The sequence below is a fragment of the Phaseolus vulgaris genome, chromosome 2, assembly GCF_051622355.1.
Source record: "Phaseolus vulgaris cultivar YP4 chromosome 2, ASM5162235v1, whole genome shotgun sequence".
Taxonomy (NCBI): Eukaryota; Viridiplantae; Streptophyta; class Magnoliopsida; order Fabales; family Fabaceae; genus Phaseolus; species Phaseolus vulgaris.
This window is the reverse complement of record NC_143499.1, coordinates 16,463,996-16,486,975: the sequence shown is the minus strand read 5'-3', so window position 1 is coordinate 16,486,975 and position 22,980 is coordinate 16,463,996. Positions and strand designations below refer to the sequence as shown.

Here is a 22,980-nt window from a genome sequence, read left to right as displayed (position 1 = left end):
TGTATGTAATACCAAATTTTCTTGTAGTGTATGGCTACTACGTGATGTAGTAGATGAGAAGCATTATTTGAACTAGTATTATTAACTCTTGAACAAATGTAACACATTTAAACATAGGATCATTTTTATTTTACCTTTATGATGACTCATAATCACATGCGTGAAATATTTCATGTTTTCAATGATCAATCTCCACTATCTCGAAATAACATCCAAAAAGCTTAAGAGAAAAATGTGTTACTTTCCTTCTCTGACATAGATAATATAGTTTTACTTTCTTATTCATAAAACTTTCAGGTTAAATTAGATGATTTTGTATAGAAGTTTTAGTTGAAATGTTTATTTATTATTGTTTGAATTGTTATTGAGAATTCTTTTACTTGGTTTGAAGTCAAAACCAATTTAATTTAAAAAAATATCCAAAATTTGTGTTGGTTAACGTATGATACAACATAAAGTTTTTTGGACTCTTTTTTACCTCTGTTTCTATTATAATTTTATGTCTGTTGTGTTACGGTCCAACGTAAATGCAAAAATTTTACATCAAATTTGTGATCCACCTAAATTTACATCACTCACATCTACCTCAGACTATTAAAAGAAATAAATAAATAAAAACTTTTAATAACAAACATAAAATTTTCTTTTACATATGTAACTCTTAAAATATATTAAATTAAAATAAAATAAAAGTTAAGACACAAAATAAATATTTTAAAGAGTTATTCTTGATATTTGTCCTATTTTTTAAATCTATTATAACTATTAGATTAAAAGAAAAAAAAAATACTTTGAGTGCTACTTAATAACTTATCCCTCCTATACACACAAGTGAAAAAGTTAAGAGAATATAATCTACTGGCCTAAAGGATGCAATATTTTCTATTATATACAACAAAAACAAAAACTAGAACATGTAACTAACACAATTCATGGCATGAATGGTCTCCAATGAAAATTTAAATACAACAGCAACGTAAATATTTCTATATTGTTATCATTCAGTCAATTGCATTATTATACACACGTTGGAGATCCCACATCGACTAGAGATTAGAACCTTTCATTGTATATACGTGGGTGCAAACCTCAACCTTATGAGCCGGTTTTATGAAGTTGAGTTAGGCTTAAAGTCCACTTCGTAACACACAAATAAATAAATATTATTATTTTCAGAATATTTAATTACAAATTATATATATTAAGATTATTTTTATTTAATTCTTATGTTAAAATATTTATATCAATAATGTATCAAAAGAAACCCAAGCGTCTCTAAAACAACCCTCATTCCCCTTCATCTATATGCAATTAAACTGATTTTGAAGTCATAGTAAGTACTTTTAAAGTCCCTATTTTTCTTCTAATTAATGCAGGTTGTTGAAGTGGAAGTGGTGCAAGATAATGAAAGAACTTCTTCCATGGGGAGACAAAGTCTTTTAGAGGAATCTTGTTATTGCTGAGAGTGGCTGAGTGCCTAAATCAATGATTGGTTTGGTGAAGTGTGTTCTTATTGGAAAACCTAAATATATGAATTCAATATTGTTGGGGTTGAGATTCTTAAACAATAATAATTTATGTTGTTGTGTATCACTTGAAAAGGGCTTTTGGATTGTTGGGCAAAGGAGGGTTTGCTTTGATTTGGTCTAAAAATAAAATGTTTAAAATAATTTAAGAATGATGATTAGAATTTTTATGGTTAATATTTAATTAATTATAGTACGTAGTTGTTAGCCACTGTCTGCCCTGGCTGTTTTCACTTGTCGCAATGCCTTTGTTGCTGGTTCAACAATATTGGTACACATGTAATATAATCATAATAATAATGTATCCTTTAATACATTCTTTTTATCATAATTTTTTATTATAAATTAAAATTTATTAAAAATCGTATGATTATTATTTAATAAATCATACTTGTGGTTTTATAATTTTCAACGGAACAAAAAAATAATAATTACTAACACTGATATATAAATTATCAAAAATTTATATACAATAAACTCTTATAGTTGGATCAACATTTTAGGTTGTTCTAATGTCAAATCGAATTGAGATAATATTGTAGGACGAGGATTAAGGGAAGATATATTTATTTATTTTTATTATGATTTTAAGTAAGGAATTTTTTAAACCGCTTTTCTATTCTCATATACGTGTTAATGTTCTGACATTAAGTGCATTGAGATAATATCGTTAGATTCATTCATCGCATTTGAGGTACTGTCCACTTTGAAGTTTGAAACTTATTAGAGTTTTGTCCTTATAAAAAGTGCATCAGAGAGTTAAAGACGGAGATATATTTACATTGTATTTGATATCGACTACTAAGTAATGTGAGACTATCAAAACAAGTCTTCTCAATCAAGGTCTAAGGGAACAAAAGTTTGTCTTTAGAACGACTTTTATAGTAATATTTTAGTCCATTGAGATAATATCGTTATGATTAATAACCACATTCGAGGTATTGTCCTCTTTAAAATTTAGAGTTTCATCAAGGTTTTATTATTAAAAAATGTTTTAAAAGATTAAGGAAGAAAAAATATATTTAAATTAGTCTTTGCTTGTAAATAACATGAAAGAGACTTAGATTTTCGTCCAAGTTTATGAAATTGTATCAGTGAGGAAAATTAAAATCAATTCCTAAAAAAAAATATGTTGAATTCATGAGAACCATTTTTGAAACATTGTACCAAACGACAAATTTAACCTAACATGAAAAATTTAAAAGAATCTCCATCAAAATATTAGGTAAGAATATCTTTAGAATGATTATTCTAAAATGACTTTAGGATAATTTTAATTTCTCTTAAGATAGGAGAAAAAAACAACTATATTACATAAATTGCATTTATATGACATGTTTACTTATTGATGAGAATAGTTAAATTAACTACGAATATCAAATAGGAAGTTATTTTTTGAAATAGTTTTTTTTGCTGGTTAAATAAATTTTGTTCATTCGGACTTGAAAAAAAAATTACAAGATCGAACTCTCTTTTTTTCATTTAGCACCCTTAGTTAAAATAATTTCTCCTTAATACTTTGATAACCTGAGATGCTTTTTTATTGTTTATTTTTCTGTATATGCTCACAAAAATAATCCAACGTTAAAGTCAGTAATAACTATATTGTGTAATAATAAATGTGCAAAATTTAATAGTACAACCCATCCCAATATTTGATTTGTTAATTAATTAATCTCGAGACCTTGATTATATTGTTAATATGGTATGATGTTATTTTTGTTTACTTGACATTTGGATGTTCAAGTCTCTTTGGCATCTCAATGTACTTCACATAACATATATGGTATTATTTTGTTTTTTAATCATATAAATAACTTTTATAAAAAAATTATATGAATTATTAATTTGAAGATTTTGGTAGGTAAGGAGACAAATTCAATAATTCATGACAAAGAAGTGGCCATGCCATCTTACAAAGTTAGGACAAGAGAGATATTAGTTATTTAGATACTTTGTCTTTGGTTACAATTTTTTAATATCATGATACTTTCCCATTCATATAAACTAAACATTAATTCAAATAATAATATTGTAGTCTTTCAAACTTGAAAGAGACACTTATATATATTAATTTGAGAACAAAAGACAATTGCTAATCGTATAGAGCGTATCTTAGAAAATATTAAAACGCACAAAACTTATACAGTAAATATATTATTTTGCAATTTTTTTGTACTTTATTTATTAATATTTTATGTATTTAATAAAATTAATTATCACATAAATTATTGAGATAAAACTTTAACATTAACCGCATATAACATTGTATATAACTATTTTCCTATTAATTAGTGTCAATAAAACTTTAAATGTAAACACTAATTACAATGTATACTATTGGAAATTTTATGTTATGTTTCAATTTAAAATAAAAATTTGTGTTTTATTTTATGTTAGGTGTAATATTGGATGGTGTTTGTGTAATAAATTGTCCAACTAGTATATGTAGGATTACTTCATATGTTCAATGTGTGTGAGATATTTTAAATATTTAAGACATTCATTTAAATGTTTGAATGAATATTTTGATGCATGTAGAATTATTTATGAAATATAGTTAGTGAGTAATGTGTATATAGATTTTACCTACAAACTGGAATTGGTAGATATTACTTACGAGCTGAAATTGGTAGATATTAGCTACAAACTGGAGTTGGTGGATATTATCTACAGACTGGAGTTGTTGACTATTACATATAGATTGTTGTTAGTGAGTATTACCTATGGACTATTATTGGTAGATATTACTTACAGACTGTTGTTACCCACAGACTCAACATCTGCAAGTAAATTACCTACGCCTACTTTATCTATAATTTTTTTTTCCATAAAAAATCCTAAATAATGTTGATTTATCTATGAATTTTTGTTACAAAACATAAATTTCACATTAAAAGAGAATAAACATGAAGATAAATATAATTTTTTTATCTGGAAAACATACCCTCTACCACTTTGTTATCCTAAGTAAATCCTTCTTGTCAAGTTGTGGACTTTTTGAAGTTCTCATAATGAAAGTTGTCCTATAAAAAAACTTTTTAATATTTAAATAAATAAGAATTCAAAGTAATAATTTATATAGTTTTTTAGTCTCAAAATTAAAATAAAATATTAATAGATTTATTATTATGATAAATGTAACAATCTTATAAAATATTAAGATATATTCTTTTGAAATAAAACATATTAAAATGGGTTGATAAGTGAATAATTAATTATATTATGTATAAGGCAAAGGTGGCGTGTATTTTGTGTTCTTTTTAAATCTAAATGTATTTGATCTTCTCCATAACAAGATATTTGTAATTTTACTCCAACATTCAAGTTAATTTAAATCTAAGAAAATGTGTTAGTTCTATATTAAATTTTTCTATTTTGTGTTCTGAAATGTTATCTATTTATAATAATAATTTTGAACTTTTAGTTGTACAGCTAATTAAGTTAAGCTCCCGATCCAATCAATTTCTAATCATAATTTGAGGTGTTTAATATGATTTGATGCAAATAATTACACAGTTATATTGTTGGAATGGTAGGATTATGATGTGTCGAGATGTCGAATGAGTACTAAACATCTAGACTTTTCGGTATTCGGTAGTACAATATATAATTTTATTTTTACATTCGAGTACCTAAATATTTGCTTTTAATTAAAGCCATAAATTTTATTTATTACATTGGTTTATATTTCAATTGTATTAAGAATTAAATAAGTTTTTGGTGTATTAAGAAATATAGAAAAGCATTTATATATAGTAATGTAAAAAAAATCATATTATGAATCAACTATAAAGCATGTTAACAAAAGTACCATAAATGACAATTTTTATTGGTTAAAAGACCTCTTAACAGTTGTATAGAAAAGACAGTTTAAAATTATTAATCTTAAAAAGACGAGTGTTTGAGAAGAGGTGGGTTAATATTTAATAAGATGTTTGAATACCTATTTTTACCCTTAGCATGCATCATTTGAAACTGGTTACTATCCATGATAAGAAAAAAGGTATTTATAGTTTGTGAGAATGAAGAAGACTTTGACAACGAAGTAGGATCCGACTAGATCGGAGGTTTGTGTTGTGTTGGGTACTTGTCAAAATCTTTCGTGCTTTCGGAGTCTCTCTCTTTATTTTGGTTGGAACAACCTCTTTCTTCTCTTTCCTTGTCTCTTTTTTTCTCTCATCTCAAACCAGTTAAAGGACAAAGGAAATCACAACCAACACGTAAAGAGAGGAATCCTAGTTCCTTTCTGGGAACGACGGATCCTCCATTCATGCAGAGTACCCCTCATCAGGTGATTCAATTCTATTCTTTTGTTATCATCAATCCTTTTAGCAACTGCCCTTTTATCATTTTCTTCATTCATACAACCACCTTTTCATTCTTTGTGCATGCATGTGCTGTTTATGTATTCATACATATAAATGCCTTCTTTTCCCTCATGTGTGCTTTTGTTTTCACGTGTGGTGTCCCTGATGTGTTGTTGTGTTGTGTCCGTCGGTTATCCCTTCAACATACGTACTTGTTGGAGGTTTGTGTTCATGTGAACACGTACCATGAGTCCAGGTCAACGTAATTATCCTTTGATACATCTTGTTTTTGTCAACTCTTGCGAGCCAAATCATTGTGTGAATCTTTCTTCTTTCTTTTATTTTTTTACAAATGGTATATATTTATATTCTTGTGTTCAGGTATTTTTCTTCAGAATGAGGTGGTGTATGGTAGGCACAGTATGTAACACTTTGATGGAGTCCATGTTATAATCAATCGTAGGTGTATCATTGTCTAGAGTGCTGTTTCTAAAACAAATTAACTTGAGGTGTATATATATATATATATACACTCACGTATATGTGTGTGTGCAGGCTGTTGCTAGATTTAATTGATTATTAGGAAAAGCCAATTCTATTAAACTGAGTTGGCTTTCAAATCCTAGTTCATATATTGATTAACCATTACTCTGCCTTTTCTTTTTTATGTATTTTTCTTCCATGTTTTGATGCTAATCTAAAACTATAATTTGATTGTTTGTGTGGCTGCTAGGTTCTAATTTTTCCCAGGGGGATTAATCATAGACACACTTCCTAATCCTTTTTGTGGTGAAATATAAGAAAGTCAAAATGTTGGCTGGATTAGTGAAGAAGATCGCTTCCACCACAATGGGGAGCTGTGCCTCAAATCCAAATAGAAAAGGCAGTGGTCACAAAAGAAGAAAACACAAGTCTGGCAAACGCAGAGGAAATATTCCCACAGCACTTCCTGAGATGCCTTTGAAAAGGGTAAGCAATGCTGGAAGCCTTGTGGGAGATTTCAATCTCAGTGACTTTGTTCACCTGGACTTTGAGAATGGTGCTTCAGCCCCCTGCAGAAGATCAGAGGTTTCAAACATGAAGTTTCATCTCACACAGCTTCAATACCATAGTCAAATTGATGCAAATGGTATACATGTTTTCTTTTCTCCCCCTCCTCCTTTCTGCAATGCAAAACTATTAAGAATTTTTTTGTTAATTAATGAATTCCTTAAAGAGAACTTGCAGCGATTTAATTATATCAGGTACTCATTTGGCGCTTTGGTTATTTATGATTTTAATGTTTGTGCCTTTGATGGTTTATGATTGTTTGGTTGATTAGACATTGCTAAAACTGTAGTCTTTAATTGAGTCAAACGGCGCTGTGTGATCAATGTAGCTAACCATAACTGAGATAAGGCTTGGTGTCGTGGTCTTTGATGATGTTTCTTATGGTATTTAGCTTGATGAATTTCATGGAGTTGACATTTCTCCCTATGCTAAACATGCTTGACGAATATATACATATATTATGCAGGAAAATATCAAGAAGAAGCATGGTTTGATTCAGTCAGCATTATAGAATCTGATTCAGATGATGACTTCAGCAGTGTGCATGGAGGTGATGCCTTTATTGCTTGCAGTTCCTAGTGTCCATTTCAGAATCGGTTCTTGTTATCTTAATGGAACTTATGTGTTTTTCTTTTATGGTGACAGATTGTTTTCCCTTTACCAGCAATGCTTTGACAAATGGCCCAAATACTCAGTTACTTCAGTATGAAACCGCATCTTGCTACCTCAAAATAGATGGAGCTAACTGTAAGAATGGGGAGAAAACTCAAGAAACCAACTCAAAACAATCAACAGTTATCATGCTTTCTGTAAAAAGGTCATCAATTGATGGATATGACAAGATGACCGAATCCTGTAAGTGCATAATATGTAGTATTTTCCATTGTTTTATTCAATGACTGGGCTGTTTGCTTTTCATACAGACTTTATCTTTAAAAATCTCTCAATGTTAAATTATGAACATCTTGGAGGCTTTCCTTGTCCAACAATGAGAATGTAATCTGTACTTATTACATATCAGTTGATAATCTTTTGTGTGTGGCACTATTTGTTACAGCTACATTGCTACTTTTCTTATATTAATAAATGCATTCATTCTTCTCAGAATTATGACGATACTATAATGATTGGATGGGCAGGTTCATCAGAGAAATTTATTTATCGTCCCAGGGCAGGGCTTCAAATTCCAGGTTCAACTCAAGAAAAGCCATCACCTTGTACATGGTCTGTGATTGCACCATCAGTGTTCAAGCTTCGTGGTGAAAACTTTTTCAGGCACGTGAGATTGTGTTTGTCAATATTCTGTCATTTTATGCTCATATTCATCCATCAGTTATAGTCCATTGGTTTTCTTCTTTGTTTCTTCTAAACGATTGATATTATATGTGAAATAATTTATGCAGAGACAAGCAAAAGTGCCCTGCTCCTGACACCTGTCCTTATATACCAATAGGTGTTGATTTATTTTCCTGTCCGAAGAAGATAAATCACATTGCTAGGTATCTTGAACTTCCATCTGTCAAAGAAAATGAGAAATTACCTTCCCTCCTCATTGTTAATATACAGGTTTGCTCCTTTTACACTCACAAGTCACAAATATTCTTCACTTTTGATGTGGTCTATAGCTGTTAGTTTTCTACTTATACAACGTTAAAGAATGCTTACTTACATAATTATGTTTCTTTTGCCTTAGTTGCCAACATATGCTGCTAGCGTGTTCCTTGGTGATGCCGATGGGGAAGGCTTGAGTCTTGTGCTGTATTTTAAATTGTCCGAGAATTTTGAGAATGAGATCTCAAAAAATTTCCAGGGCATGATTAAGGTATTTATTTTCATTAGTAGCTAGCTACCTGATTAAACTTCTAGTTCTGCCAGGTTACAGTATTGTTACTTTATGACATCACTAGTTCCACTGTGTTTTGTTCAAGGCGAATGCAATTGCCAACCCAAATAGGAGGCCAGGTTTTAAAACTTGACTTAGCAGTAAATACAAGTGGTTTCTGTAATTTAGAAACTTGACAAGTTAGTTTAAAACCAAAATGGCTGCTTAGAACATGCTTGCCTAGGCTACCCTCATAACTATTGGTAAAACATATATCCTCTTTGAGAAGGACCTTCATCCTAATCCTGTTAACCAGAGTAATCTTTTTTGGTTTACTTCACCTTAAAATGTGCATGGATATATGTGTTACAAATTGAGGTACCCTTTTGAAGTAGGTTCTTAGTATGACATGCTCATAAGCTTTCTAGTAGTTTCCTTCTCAAGTTTGCTATATATTGTCAATTATAGTCTTCCAAACTTAAGGGAAAACAAGTGAAATCCAATATGATCTTGCTGTAGATTGAGCATTTCTTTTTTTTCTAGCTAAACAACAGTATTGGTTTGACAGAGATTAATGGATGATGAGATGGAAAAGGTGAAAGGGTATACAAAGGAAAGCACGGTTCCCTATAGGGAGAGACTAAAAATTTTGGCCGGGGTTGTGAATCCTGAGGACCTTAACCTGTATTCTGCAGAGAAAAAGCTTATAAATGCTTACAATGGCAAGCCTGTGTTGTCACGTCCTCAGCATGAATTCCATAAGGTATATATACTCAGATCTTCCTTGGCTTAAAATATGTCTAGTTCTCAACTTAAGAAGGAGCCTATGAAATAGCAATATATTACATATGACATCAGAATTGAGTTAATTTGGTAAGTACATTTTTATTTTTGCTGTTAGTTAAAATGTCTGGCCTAATGCAATAAAACCTTAGGATTTTGAGGTGGAATGATCAATAAGAAGTTGTTTGAAGAAAACACTATTTTCTTAGTAGCAAAGATCCTTCTGAAGTTCCTTTGATTTTGCATTAAGGCATAAAGCTCACTTTAGCATGTAGAATGATTCTTCTGCTCCCCTTATCTGTACACATTATTCATGTATTTTAATTACAGGGACCTAACTACTTTGAGATAGATCTGGATATACATCGCTTTAGCTACATATCAAGGAAAGGACTTGATTCACTGCGAGACCGTGTAAAGCTTGGAATACTTGATGTTGGCCTAACTATCCAGGTATATTCTGGTCTTGCTATATCCTGCTACTATCTCTATTAGACAAACAAAGTGCTTACAACAAAATCCTAACACTTATTTTTCTATTAGTTAAAAGGCTTAATTATACTTTTAATCTATGAAAAATGAGAGAGTTTTTATTTTGGTTAGGTTTATATGGAATAAAAACATACTTTAGTTTAATTAAATATACTATTTGATACTCATTTGTTATGGTTTTGCAGGCACAAAAGCAAGAGGAACTTCCAGAGGAGGTGTTGTGCTGCTTACGATTGAACAAAATTGATTTTGTTAACCATGGCCAAATTCCTACTCTTGTGACTCTTGAGGATAACTCAAGTTGATGGATGAGGGAGAAAAAGTAATGAAAAAAAGAAGAAGCTTGGTGAATAGTTTCAAAGACTGGGGTGCCAAATCTATTTAATTAACATGGGAAATAAAAAAAGGGAAGAAAAGAAGCAAAATTGAAGAAATTTGAGCTTTCTCCAACATTTAAGATTCATTTTTTTAAAATTATTATTTATGAGATGATGCTATCAAAGTCCTACATATTGTTACTTTGCATCACAATTATCTTCTCCTTCGTGTTGTTCTGAGGAAGGCTAATTAAAAATTGTAATTGGGATATTCTTTTAGGAGAAAAGGAAAATGTTTTCTAACATTTTAGTTTGTACATTTATTTTCTCTTTAAAGTTTATTCTACATAAGAAGGTTAACCCTTGAGGATTCTTTTGATTCTTATGGTTGTTTTACTTTTCATTTCAGTATTTGATATCTTCTTTCCTTTTTTTTTTCTACATACGCAATTAGACGCAGTGACGGAGCTACAAATCTCGCTTCAAGGGGGTCAAGAAAAAAGAATTTAATAAAAAGTTTCATATATATATATATATAACATTATTTAATTTTATTATTTATGTAAAATTTAAATAGATATATTTGTTTTCTAACATTATCAAAAAAAAATATATACACTTATTTTCAAATATACTAATTATATATTTATATATCTATATACACTACAAGAAATAATTAGTTGCAATAGTAATTAAATTAGAGACCATTTTAAAAATTAAAAAAATTGGTTTCTAAATTAGTTTATATTATTGTTAAATAGTTTCTAAATTGGTATTTAATTAACAATCAAGGTTTTTCTACCAATTAGCAAAAATCTTGGTTGCTATTTAGATATCAATTTAAAAATTATTTAACAATAGTAGAAACTAATTTAGAAACCAAATTTATTTTAGTTTCTAAAATGGTTTCTAATTTAGTTACTATTACAACTAATTATTTTGGTATTTAAAAATTAGTTTCTATTTCATGGTTTTCTTGTAAGAATATATTTAATATATTATGACTATAATTTACAATGATATTTATTGATAAAATTTATTGATAAGAGCTCAAATTTTCATATCTAACTGGATATTTTTATTAATCTATTAATTTAAGTTAATCCGTGAAAGAAATAATATATTAGAAGAAATAAGTTATGCATAACATAATTTTAAATCATTTTATATGGATATACTTCAACATATGTAATTCATATAAGACAAAATATTTAATTGAAAATTTTACATGTAGCATCTTATCACTAGTACACATAATTTTTAAAACCGGTTGGAAGCCACATTTACATTTCATTAATTAAGCATTTAGAAGAGAAATTCTGGACTGATTGGTTATAAATAGCCATGCACGTGTAAGTTTACTCTTAAATATATGAAATTATGAGACATATGAAATTTTTTTTTATCGACAATAAATTAATAAAATTAAAATAAAACACTTAAGGATGTCTCAATCCTTATACAAAACATACTCTTAGTTTATTAGTTTATGTATTTAATAATCAAAGCAAAATAAATGACCCACCACCTAATACACCAAACTTAAACTAGTTACAAGATGATTTTGTACTGAAAATTCCAGCAAGTTAGCCATCTCTATTGTCCACACATATCCTTCTGACCAGGTCATTGGTATAGCTTTTGCTAGGTTTCTCGAGCCAACCATTAGAACCTAATCAACAACCATAAGTTGTTCCCCAACGACAATTCTACTATACAGCTGAAGTTGACTGATATGGTTCCTTTTTCTTCATTTTGAAGCATCAAAATGTCCAATTTATGGGTACTAAAACAAATAGCCAATTACCAGCAAAATGTATAAATAACTCCCACCCTCCCCATAGGTTATATTCGGGACCAACTTAACTTAAACAACAATTGAATTATCAAAGAATTCAGACCCTGCTATCAAACCACTTCCATGTCCATTTTGCTACCTTTACTCACATCACCCTTCTTTTGCTTCCTGTATAACATAAAACCTGCATAATAGAGAGGCAAAACAGAGTGCAACAATACACCCCTGAGCAACATCAAAATATCACACCAGGTTGCACCATAAGACTATGTATGACATCAGTGTTGCCTTAGTTCGAACTATGTTAGCAGCGCCTCCACCAGCTTACTGTACCTATATAAATACCAGCTAGAGATTGTGTTGACAGATGCTGCCACGACATACATTAGCTCTATCGGGATTCCTTCATAAACACCCAAGATAATCATGTTTAGAGGTGAAAAGGGCTTTTGATTCACCATATACCTGCATGAATCAATTTTTCCTTTACCGCTTCTTCGGTTAACTATAATCGAACATGGCCAAAAGGAATCTGCTTCAGCCCAGCCACAGACCAATGCCTCTCCCGGCTATACTGACCTCTGTATATAAACAACCATGCCTTCACATATGCCTTCACCCCTGCATACTCCATGACAGAACTGTTCACTTATAGACCAGAACAGACCAACAAAACAGACTTTAAAAGGTCTTAGACTTCTCCCCCCTCACTGTATTTTGCCGGAACTTACCGTCTTACTCAATGAATACAGAGGAGGCCCTGATTAGGATTGACATGTCAATCGGAGGAAGAGTATGAAAAAGAGCCTTCCTCCTGTGTTTCAATTGCAACCATGAAAGAAGTTGAGCAACTTGGAATATTTCCTTAGAATCAGGAACCCTTGTACAAAAATCACCATATTCCTGTGCTCCCAAAAACAACGTACGATCGCCACTCATTCAACCTTCCACACCTAATTTTTTTTCTCGGATAAATGAACTAGATGAAAGTTCACAAAGTGACTACAAATATTCTTATTTTGGGCTCCCACAATGCCTATCCATATGAAGCAAAGAATCCAAACCCGGTATGCATAAGCACAATCCAAGAACAGGTGTTGGACGGATTCCTCTGACTAGTTACAAAAGGCACATAAAGAGGAGTTCACTACAACTCCTCGTGTCACAAGGTTTTGCCTAGTTGGAAGGAATTCTGTCTAAAAGAATTCTCCAGGCAGTGAATAGAACTTTTGGAAAAGCTTTGGTCTTCCATAGAAGACTAAATACACCATTACTTGATACGATGCCTTGGTTGACCAAAAGGGTATATACTGATTTCACAAAAAAAAACCCCTTGGAATCCCCTCTCCATGCAATATAATCCTTGGAGTCCTTGTACAAAACACTCATAGACAAGATTGTTGATAACTCTTCCTCCAAAACCGACTCCCATTGGAACCTCTCCCTCCTCCATTTTAAGAGTCAATGCCACCCATAATCATCCCAAACACCAGTCTCACCCACCTTCATCCCTTGATTTAGAGACAAAGAATATAATATAGGGTATAAACTCTTAAGATTATTGTTTTCAATCTAGGAATCCTCCCAAAATCTGACTAGGTCCCCAGATCTGACTTTCCATGCTATAGCTTTTTTAAACCAACCTGCGCCCTCACCCTCCCTGCATACTCTATCTAAGTCTCTCCACCACCAAGAATGGCTATTCAAACATACGTGGTTAATACCAGATTCCACTAAATATTTAGACTCCATAATATCTTTCCACTTCCCTTTCTCGTCGCTCATCAACCTCCATTTCCATTTCGCCATTAGAGCATAGTTAAATTTCCTGATATCTTTGATTCCTAACCCACCTTCTTCCAAAGGTTTACAAATATTCTCCCAACTTACCCAGGGTATAAACCTGTTATCTTTGCCCCAAGCCCATAGGAATCTCCTTTGTATACTTGTAATTTTGTTACAAATCGAGATCGGGGCTTTAAAGAAAGACAAATAGAAAAGAGGAATGGATGTAAAGACTGATTTGAGTAAGCAACACCTGCCTGCCATAGACAAAAATCTCCCTTTCCATGTGCTAAGTTTGGTATTAATTTTATCCACAACAGACTCCCAAAACTGAATCTTCCTTGGGTTACCTCTGTTGATCAAGAGTGATCAAGTGCTTTGAAGAATCCAAATCCAAGATGTTTGATGAAAAGTTGGTGTTGTTGTTGTTTTTGGGTGGGTTCAGGGTAGAATAGAATGTGATCCACTCCTTTGTTGAATCTAAAAATGATGTGATTTAAAACCTTTTTGAAATCAAGTGTTTTTCCAACTAAGTGAAACATAACTTGTTGTTTTGTCGAATCAACCCATTGTTTTACTCTTAGGAGTTTTGAAAAGGTTGAAAACTGTTTTAGTTTGGTTGACTTAACTGTCAAGCCAAACAATCGGTTGTTTCGTGGTTTCAACCGATTGTTTCTTTGAAAATCCTAATAGAATTCTGTTTTGAATGTTGAATCTGCTTTAAATGCTTTTCAACTAAATACGCTCCTTTATTAATTGCTTTGACCAATCTTTGGAAAATATAAATGGTTTGTTTATGTTTTAAAGAAAAAGAGAAACAGTTTTGAGTTTTTCAGTTGCGAAAAGATTGATTCTAAGATGTGAACATTCACATCAAACTTTGGGTTTTCAAAGAGAGTGGAATAAGATTGCTATTGTATTGATTTCAGTTTGTACTGTGAACAAGAGTAATCCTTTCTAAACCTATTGTATTTCTGGTATTGTGTTGCCAAGGAGTGTTGTGTGTTCTTGAGGTGGTCAAGATCAATACTCTTGGTGTGTTTTGCCAAAGGTAGTATGTTTCTTGAAGGGTTCAAGGTACTTTGGTGGTTTGTGTTTTGTAATCTGGTTTGATTGCTTAGTGGATTACCCAGTGGTATTCTGGGGACCGTATGTAGCTCTTGGCTTAAGAGTGAACCAATATAAACTGTTGGTGTATCTCTCTCTTACTCTAAACTCATTTAATTTCTGTTTTAAGCTTTGCTGATATAAACAACCAATTGTTTCAAAGAAACAACCGATTGTTTTTCTGTTGCTTTGTTGTTTTATTGCTTAAATTCTTGGCAAACTTGATTCCTGTTCTGGATTCACACAAACCTGAAAAAGTTTTCAAAAACCTCTCTTAAACAATTCACCCCCTCTCGTTTAATGTCATATATTCTAACAATTGACATCAAGTGCTTGGTACTTGAAAAATATTCAAGTTTGATCCTAAAATATTTTTTCTATGGCTGAAAAACTACCTTTTGAGGAGGGTGCTTCAATTAAGAAACCACCTTTGTTTTGCAATTTGAATTATAAGTATTGGAAAGCTTGAATGAAAATCTTTGTTGAATCTATTGATCAAGGAATTTGGGATGCAATTGAAAATGGCCCTTTCATTCCTAAATTTGAAAAGGATGGATATTTTGCTAAAAAACCTTGGTCCCAATGGACTAATGAAGAAAGTGAAAAGGCCAAATTTGATTGCATTGCCAAGAATATCATAACATCTGCTGTGAACTCTAATGAATTTTTCAGGATTTCGCAATGTGAATTAGCTAAAGAGATGTGGGATACTTTAGAAGTCATTCATGAATGGACAAATGAGAATGAAGAGGGAGTGCTTAGCATGTTGTTCAAGAAACTCAGAAAATTCTTAAAGGAAAGAATCAACAAAAGGGACTCATCTAAAAGGTATGATAACAAAAACTCTACCAAGGTTAAAACTAACAATTATGCATACCTTGAATATGGTCAGCAGGAACGTACTAAAGCTAAATGTCTAAACAAAGAAAAGAAGAACTTCAAGAAAAATGAGAAGAAAGGAAAATCAAGAAAAGCTTGCAATGATGACTCATCAAGCACCTCTTCAAGTAAAGTTGAAAAAGACCATCTTTGTTTAATGGCTAAAAAGGAAGATGATTCAAGCATTGAAAGCAATGTAAGTTCTTGTGCCTCCTTAAATGCTGAAAACTCTAGTCAATTACTTCAAGCGTTTAAAGAAACTCATGAAGAAGCTAACTGATTAGTTGTCTTGAACAACCGTTTGAAAGGAATGAACAATTGGCTTGAAAATAGAGTCAAGGCACTGGAAGAAGAATTGGAAAATTCAAAAATAGATTTTGAAAATCTTGAAATGCTTTACAAAAACTCTTCTTGCAAGTGTGACTCTCTTGTTTGTGAAAACTGTGAATCTCTTGAAAAGAAGGTTCATTACCTTGTAAAAAATGTGGATAAGCTTTCAAAAGGTAAATCCAACTTTGAGAGTGTCTTGGCATCTCAAAATTATGTTTTTTGGAAAAGCTGGATTGGGTTTTAATCCACAGAACAAGTTTTCAAACTCTTTTTCAAAAGTGCCAGAAAAACAACCGATTGAAAAATCAAAACAATCGGTTGTTACATGTTTTTACTGCATGAAAAGAGGCCACTCAGTTAGGTTCTGTAAAATTAGGAAATATTTTGTTCCTAAAGGTATTATGAGATGGATTCCCAAAAGTTATGAAGTTCCCATTGATAAAACTGAATCAAAAGGACCCACATTTGTAAGGGGACCAAATATTGTTGCTTGAATTTATTGTGTTGTAGGGATACTAAAAGAAGCATGGAGTCATGAGTTATCTGATCAAACTTTTGGAAGAAAAGGAGTTTGTCTGGAATTGAATTAAGGTTATGTACCAACTCAAGGAGTCTTGAAAGCCAAAAGAAGCATTCTTGATCATAAATAATGACTCATTGAAGGGACTTCATGACAAAAGGATAAGACCTTCCTTTTATTTGCTTTTCTATTATAAGTTCATACTAATTTCTTCATATGTATATGTACAATTACATTTTGATTATTCTCTTCTTTTGTTTTAAATCTCAAACATTGTTGCTTCTGCAAAAAAATAACCGATTGTTTTCTTGAAACAACCGATTGTTTCTTCTCTGACAACACTATAAAATTGATTTAATCTCTTTATTAATTCTATCTGTTATAGATTTCTTTTCTCAAGGGATTATGAGTCAATAAAGCAGTTATGAGGTCTGATTTGGTTCAGGAGAAAATTGCCTCTTGTCATAAAAGGAATATATTCCATATCTTGGAAATTCGAGTGCCTTTATGACTAGTCAAATCAACATGTGTTGACCATGTGTTTTTCTGGTAAGGGCAGACGTGGTTCTGTGCAAGAGCTACATGGTGAATAGGCTAGATGGTTTTGCTGAAAACCAAAGGAATCTTCATGATCCATGTGTTACAAATTTTCATAACTTTGATAATAGATTTCAAAGCATGGATACACGTTTTCGGACCCTTGATGAACAGATTGAAGTTGTTCAAAATCAGTTGTTTGAGCTGTAGTATGGAAAAGAAGATTGAAGAAAAACAAACGGTTGATATCACGAAACAACCGATTGTGAAGCTTGGAAAACAAGTCTTTATTGTTCTTTCTATGTTTGTATTGCTTTATTTTGGACTATTATGTTTTTATCTCTTCCTAAAGTCTATTTGTGAAGACAAATAGGGGGCGCATATAGATTTTGTGTTGTCCTACAAACTGTTATAACTCTGCTATATCTCTATTTTAAGTTTCTATTGCATCATTGGTTTGTATGGAGCTGTTTTGTGGTTAGTTTTGGCTGGTTTTTCTTCTTTTTGATTTATGCAGAAAACTAGTTGTTGTATGATCATAACCTGCTATAAGAAATGCTCTATATTGCATAGCGTTTTGTTTTGCAAGTGTTGTTTCAGATTCAATCAAGATTAACACAAGCAACCAGGGATTTGTCTTCATCAAATAGGGGGAGATTGTTAATCAAGAATGATCAAGTGCTTTGAAGAATCCAAATCCAAGATGTTTGATGAAAGGCTGGTGTTGTTGTTTCTGGGTGGGTTCTGGGTAGAATAGAATGTCATGCACTCCTTTGTTGAATCTAAAACTGATGTGATTTAAAACCTTTTTGAAATCAAGTGTTTTTCCAACTAAGTGAAAAACAACCTGTTGTTTTGTCGAATCAACCGGTTGTTTTACTCTTAGGAGTTTTGAAAAGGTTGAAAACTGTTTTAGTTTGGTTGACTTAACTGTCAAGCCAAACAATCGGTTGTTTCGTGGTTTCAGCCGATTGTTTCTTTGAAAATCCTAACAGAATTCTGTTTTGAATGTTGAATCTGCTTTAAATGCTTTTCAACTGAATACGCTCCTTTATTAATTGCTTTAACCAATCTTTGGAAAATATAAATGGTTTGTTTATGTTTTCAAACAAGAAAAAGAGAAACAAATTTGATTTTTCAGTTGTGAAAAGATTGATTCTAAGATTTGAACATTCACATCAAGCTTTGGGTTTTCAAAGAGAGTGGAATAGGATATCTATTGTATTGATTTCAGTTTGTACTGTGAATAAGAGTAATCCTTTCTAAACCTATTGTATTTCTAGTATTGTGTTGCCAAGGAGTGTTGTGTGTTCTTGAGGTGGTCAAGATCAATACTCTTGGTGTGTTTTGCCAAAGGTAGTGTGTTTCTTGAAGGGTTCAAGGTCACTACTTTGGTGTTTTGTGTTTTGTAATCTAGTTTGATTGCTTAGTGGATTACCCAGTGGTATTCTGGGGACTGGATGTAGCTCTGGGCTTAAGAGTGAACCAGTATAAACTGTTGGTATATCTCTCTCTTACTCTGAACTCATTTAATTTCTGTTTTAAGCTTTGTTGATATAAACAACCGATTGTTTTTCTGTTGCTTTGCTGTTTTATTGCTTAAATTCTTGGCAAACTTGATTCCTGTTCTGATTCACACAAAGAATTTTGTTAAACCTGAAAAAGCTTTCAAAAAACACTCTTAAATAATTCACCCCCCTCTTGTTTAAGGCCATATATTCTAACAACCTCCTATTTCCAGCTCCAAGTACTTAAAAGGGATCCACATAGTATTGCAATTTAAAGTCTTTGCATAGGTTTCCAATGTATTCCTATCAACATTTACACCCACCAACTTCGATTTGTGAAAATTTATTTTCATACCGGTAACTAGTTTAAAGCATCTTAGGATCGTCTTAATAGTTAAAATATTGGAGAAAGAGTTTTCACACATAAAAAGAGTATCGTCTGCGAATTGTAATATACAACATTCGATTTCCTTCCTTCCCACCTTCACACCTGTGAGCATATTTTGCTTAGACACTTGTCTCACTAGCCCAACCAAACCTTCAGCGACCACAAGAAACAGAAACGGGGCCAAAGTGTAAGGACCGAGAAAAATCGTCTTAGAGTAGAAATGGTACAATTAAAATGACACCTGAATATTTTATTATTAAAGTGAAAATGCTATATAAATAGAAAATTAGTTATTCAGGTTTCATTTTAAAAGAACCACCATCTCTCTAGAAGTTTCATTTTCTTTCCTCTCCCTTCTCTCGAAGATTCTGACTTCCTCGCTCATCTGTTTAACGATCGAAGTCCACCATTAGACTCCTGGCAGCGAGATCTACAAGATTGCCCGATCAGAATATTAGATAGAGTAAGTTAATTTTTGGCTCATTTTCCTTTGAGTTAGTTTTGATATAGTTAGGGTGCCTTTTAGTTTAAGTTTGCATGTGAGGTTTTTATCTTCAAAATTAGTCTCTGTTAGATCAGGGTCCTAGTGATATAGTTAGATTTGTGATCAAGACTTTGTGGTGTAGGTTAGGTTATCCTTAAGCTTTTGGTGGGTTGGAGCTCTTAGTGAGCATATGCTCAAGTCCAGGTAAGGGAAGCTAGTTTTATTTTTATATAGAACCCTAAGTTAGAAGATCTGGATGTGGGAGTGACGTGGTCACCAGTTCAAATTTCTGCTTGCAGGATTGTCTCTTTTGAAGAGTAAAGTAATATATTGATTGAAATGGTTAATTCTGAATATTTTATATTGATTTTAAGGTGAATAAGTTGTTGAAAGTGTTTGAATGATAATATAAATGAGTTGAACTGTTTTTGAATATTTTGTTGAATTACTTAAAGGAGATGTTTTATGAGAAGTGGTTGTTTGATTTTAGACAATGATTGATTTAGAAAGCATATATTTGGAACTTAATTATGTGTTTAAGTGAATTTTTAGATATAATTGAATTGTTTAGAAAAGTTTAAAATATTTATATGATTAGTGAATGAATTGTTGTGTGATTTGGAAATTCTAAACTTTGGTATGATTTGATTGTGTGATTTAGATATTGTGAGAGTCAGAATATGAATTTTAATCAAGACATAGTATTTTCAAGAAAGAAAATACCGTGTTAAGATTGTTTATGATGTGCATTGACTAGGGATTCGTCTAGAAGGAGATATCCTAACTCTCCTGGGATAATGGAATCATATAGATTAAGTTATTCAGGTGGTGAGAGTCGAAGGAGGTTCATATGAATGGGTAAGTTGTTTGAAAGATAATTAACTTGACCTGTTATATGAATTAACCCTGTCATATTAGGAAAGAGATGATATTGAGATTATTTATGCGCATAGCTGTGTGGATTTCACAGTGAGATAGTATGACAGGTGTAGATCTCTAAGTCTAAGTCAACGCACGAGTCTTCCAGAAGTAGAGTCAAGTGTCTGTGGGTTGTGAGTCAGTAGATGACTGACATGAGAAAGATGAATATTGAAATTGTTGATAAACACTTGATGGTTATGTGAAATGTTTGAGAAATTGTATGAAAATTATGAATTTTGTGTATTAATTTGAAATTTAAATTATATAGAAAATTTTGTTATAGCTAGCTTACCATGTTATTTGTTTGTGTTTGTTTCTTTATCTGTGATGATCGTGTTGTATACGGGAGCAGATGAGATTGCAGGTAATAGAGCTCCTAAGTGAGCAACTGAAGGATGTGATAGTTTTAATTTGAATGTTCTGTTTGTTTTTAAAACTTTTGATGTATATATTAAAATCCCTATGAAGAGGGATATTTATTTTAGATACAATTATGAGATAGTTATATATATTCATATGTTAAGTAGATAGTGTTTGTTTTACTTTTATTTTATTATATATATGGGTAAAAATTTAGGAATGTTACACAAAGGGTCACGTTGTCTCAGCCCTCTTGACGGTTTAAATTCCTCTGTTGGACTTCCATTTATTAACACTGAAATTGAGGATGATTCCAAACACCCTCTAACCCACCTTACTCATTTGTTGTGAAAACCCAACCTATGTAACATTTCAAGTAGGAAATTCCATCTTACTGAATCATATGCCTTCTCGTAGTCCACCTTGAAGCAAATTCCGCTCCTCCAACTCCTCCTCTACCACCTTGTTTGTCATAAGAACGCTATCTAACATACCTTTATCCCTCAGGAAGGCAGACTGGCTTTTTTCAATAACTAGAGAGAGAACTTCTTTCATTCGACCCGCTAACACCTTAGTAACGATCTTATAAAAAATTCCTACAAGGGAAATGGTGTTAGAATGGATGGCTTTAAACTAGAGGGGGTGTGAATTGTTTAAAGAGGGTTTTCGCAAACTTTTAAAAGAAGAATGAAATTATCTCAAGAAACAATTGATAAGAAATTCAGTTTGCCAAAACAGCAATCAAAAAACAGCAGTACCAGAAAAACAATCGGTTGTTTCACAGAAACAATCGGTTGTTTATACCAGCAAACAACAAACAAAACTGAATTTAAAGAGTTAGGGATAGAGAGATTGCACACAGATGTTTATACTGGTTCACTCCAAATTCAGAGCTACATCCAGTCTTCTCAGAAAACCTTTGAGGAAATCCACCAAGCAATCACACTTTGATCACTTACACCACAACCAAGAAAGTGACCTTGAACACCTCAAGACACACACTCTTCTTGGCCAACACACCAATACTAAGATTGCTGATCTTGATCCCCTCAAGAACACACAACCAATCTCAGCAAACACAGAAATGAAACTTGTTCAACAGCATACAAGGATTACACTTGTTACAGAAGATAATCTGAAATCAATACAAGAAGAATCATATTCCACACACTTTGATCCATCACAAACTCTAAGCAATCTCAACTCTTTGAAAAACTCTTATTCAAAAACTTATTATTCACAAATCTGTTTTTCTGAATATATTCAAAGATGTTGTTTGTTATCAAATCTTAACAAACTCTTTTATTGCATTTAATGATTGGTCAAAGCATTTAAAGACTGGAACGTAAGCAGTTAAATCATTTAAAGCTTAGTAAAAGATAAAACAGTTTTTCTGTTATGGTACCAAAACAAACAATCGGTTGTTTCCTCGAATCAATCGGTTGTTTTGGTTTAGGGATCTAAACTGATCGAGAGGAGAGGGATCTCTCACTTTAGGTACCATGGTTATGGAGGAAGCTTTGCACCCATTCGGTATGGTCCCGGTTTCCTGGAAAAGATGCATAGCTTCCAGAATGTCAGCTTTAAGGAAATCCCAACAATTCCTGATGAAAGTAAAATTAAACTCGTTCGGTCATGGGCTTTTTTATCCTTCACACTACCACACAACTTATTTCACTTCTTCCTCTGTGAAGCTAGATACAATTCTTATACTGACTTCTGGAGGGAGATATTTAAACTCCATAGAACCTAGACATACCCCAAAATCTTGTGTAGCCATGAATCTCTTTTCAAATAAAGACTTAGCTTCCCTGCGTACTGTTTCCGGTTCCTCGCACCATTGACCCCCAACCTCCACACCTTTGACCTCATTTTTAAGTCTTCTCCATCTGATAGCCTAATGATAGAACTTAGAATTCATGTCGCCAGACTTAAACGAGTTTGCTCTAGGTTTTTGCTTGGAAAGGGAGTCCAGCTTTTTATCAACCACCCTCAATTGATTAAGTAATTCCATTCTTCTCAGCTGACCAATCTCCTCAAGTTCTTCATTATCGTCCTTAATA

The 22,980-nt window shown here is 32.1% G+C and overlaps 1 protein-coding gene across 3 annotated transcripts; it reads left to right on the top strand.

Annotated features, from left to right (window-relative positions):
• The first annotated feature begins 5,486 nt into the window (after nt 1-5,486).
• On the top strand, nt 5,487-10,685 carry LOC137810802 (uncharacterized). Of its 3 annotated transcripts, none has more exons than XM_068612245.1 (10): nt 5,487-5,820; nt 6,570-6,965; nt 7,353-7,436; nt 7,532-7,741; nt 8,026-8,161; nt 8,290-8,452; nt 8,580-8,708; nt 9,277-9,471; nt 9,822-9,944; nt 10,169-10,685. In XM_068612245.1, exons 2-10 carry the CDS (start codon nt 6,647-6,649, stop codon nt 10,286-10,288), a joined length of 1,479 nt encoding a protein of 492 aa, XP_068468346.1. In that variant the 5' UTR covers nt 5,487-5,820; nt 6,570-6,646; the 3' UTR covers nt 10,289-10,685. The 3 variants fall into 3 exon arrangements, with proteins under 3 accessions (XP_068468346.1, XP_090154446.1, XP_090154445.1); XM_090298320.1 differs by lacking the exon at nt 5,487-5,820 and adding an exon at nt 6,218-6,295; XM_090298319.1 differs by lacking the exon at nt 5,487-5,820 and having other exon boundaries at nt 6,510-6,965.
• Nucleotides 10,686-22,980: the final 12,295 nt, after the last annotated feature.

Coding starts and splice junctions, on each gene's coding strand:
- LOC137810802 (XM_068612245.1), top strand. CDS start 6,647: ATGTTGGCTGGATTAGTGAAGAAGATCGCTTCCACCACAATGGGGAGC. Junction 7,437..7,531: donor CTTCAGCAGTGTGCATGGAG/GTGATGCCTTTA, acceptor TTATGGTGACAG/ATTGTTTTCCCTTTACCAGC. Junction 9,945..10,168: donor ATGTTGGCCTAACTATCCAG/GTATATTCTGGT, acceptor ATGGTTTTGCAG/GCACAAAAGCAAGAGGAACT.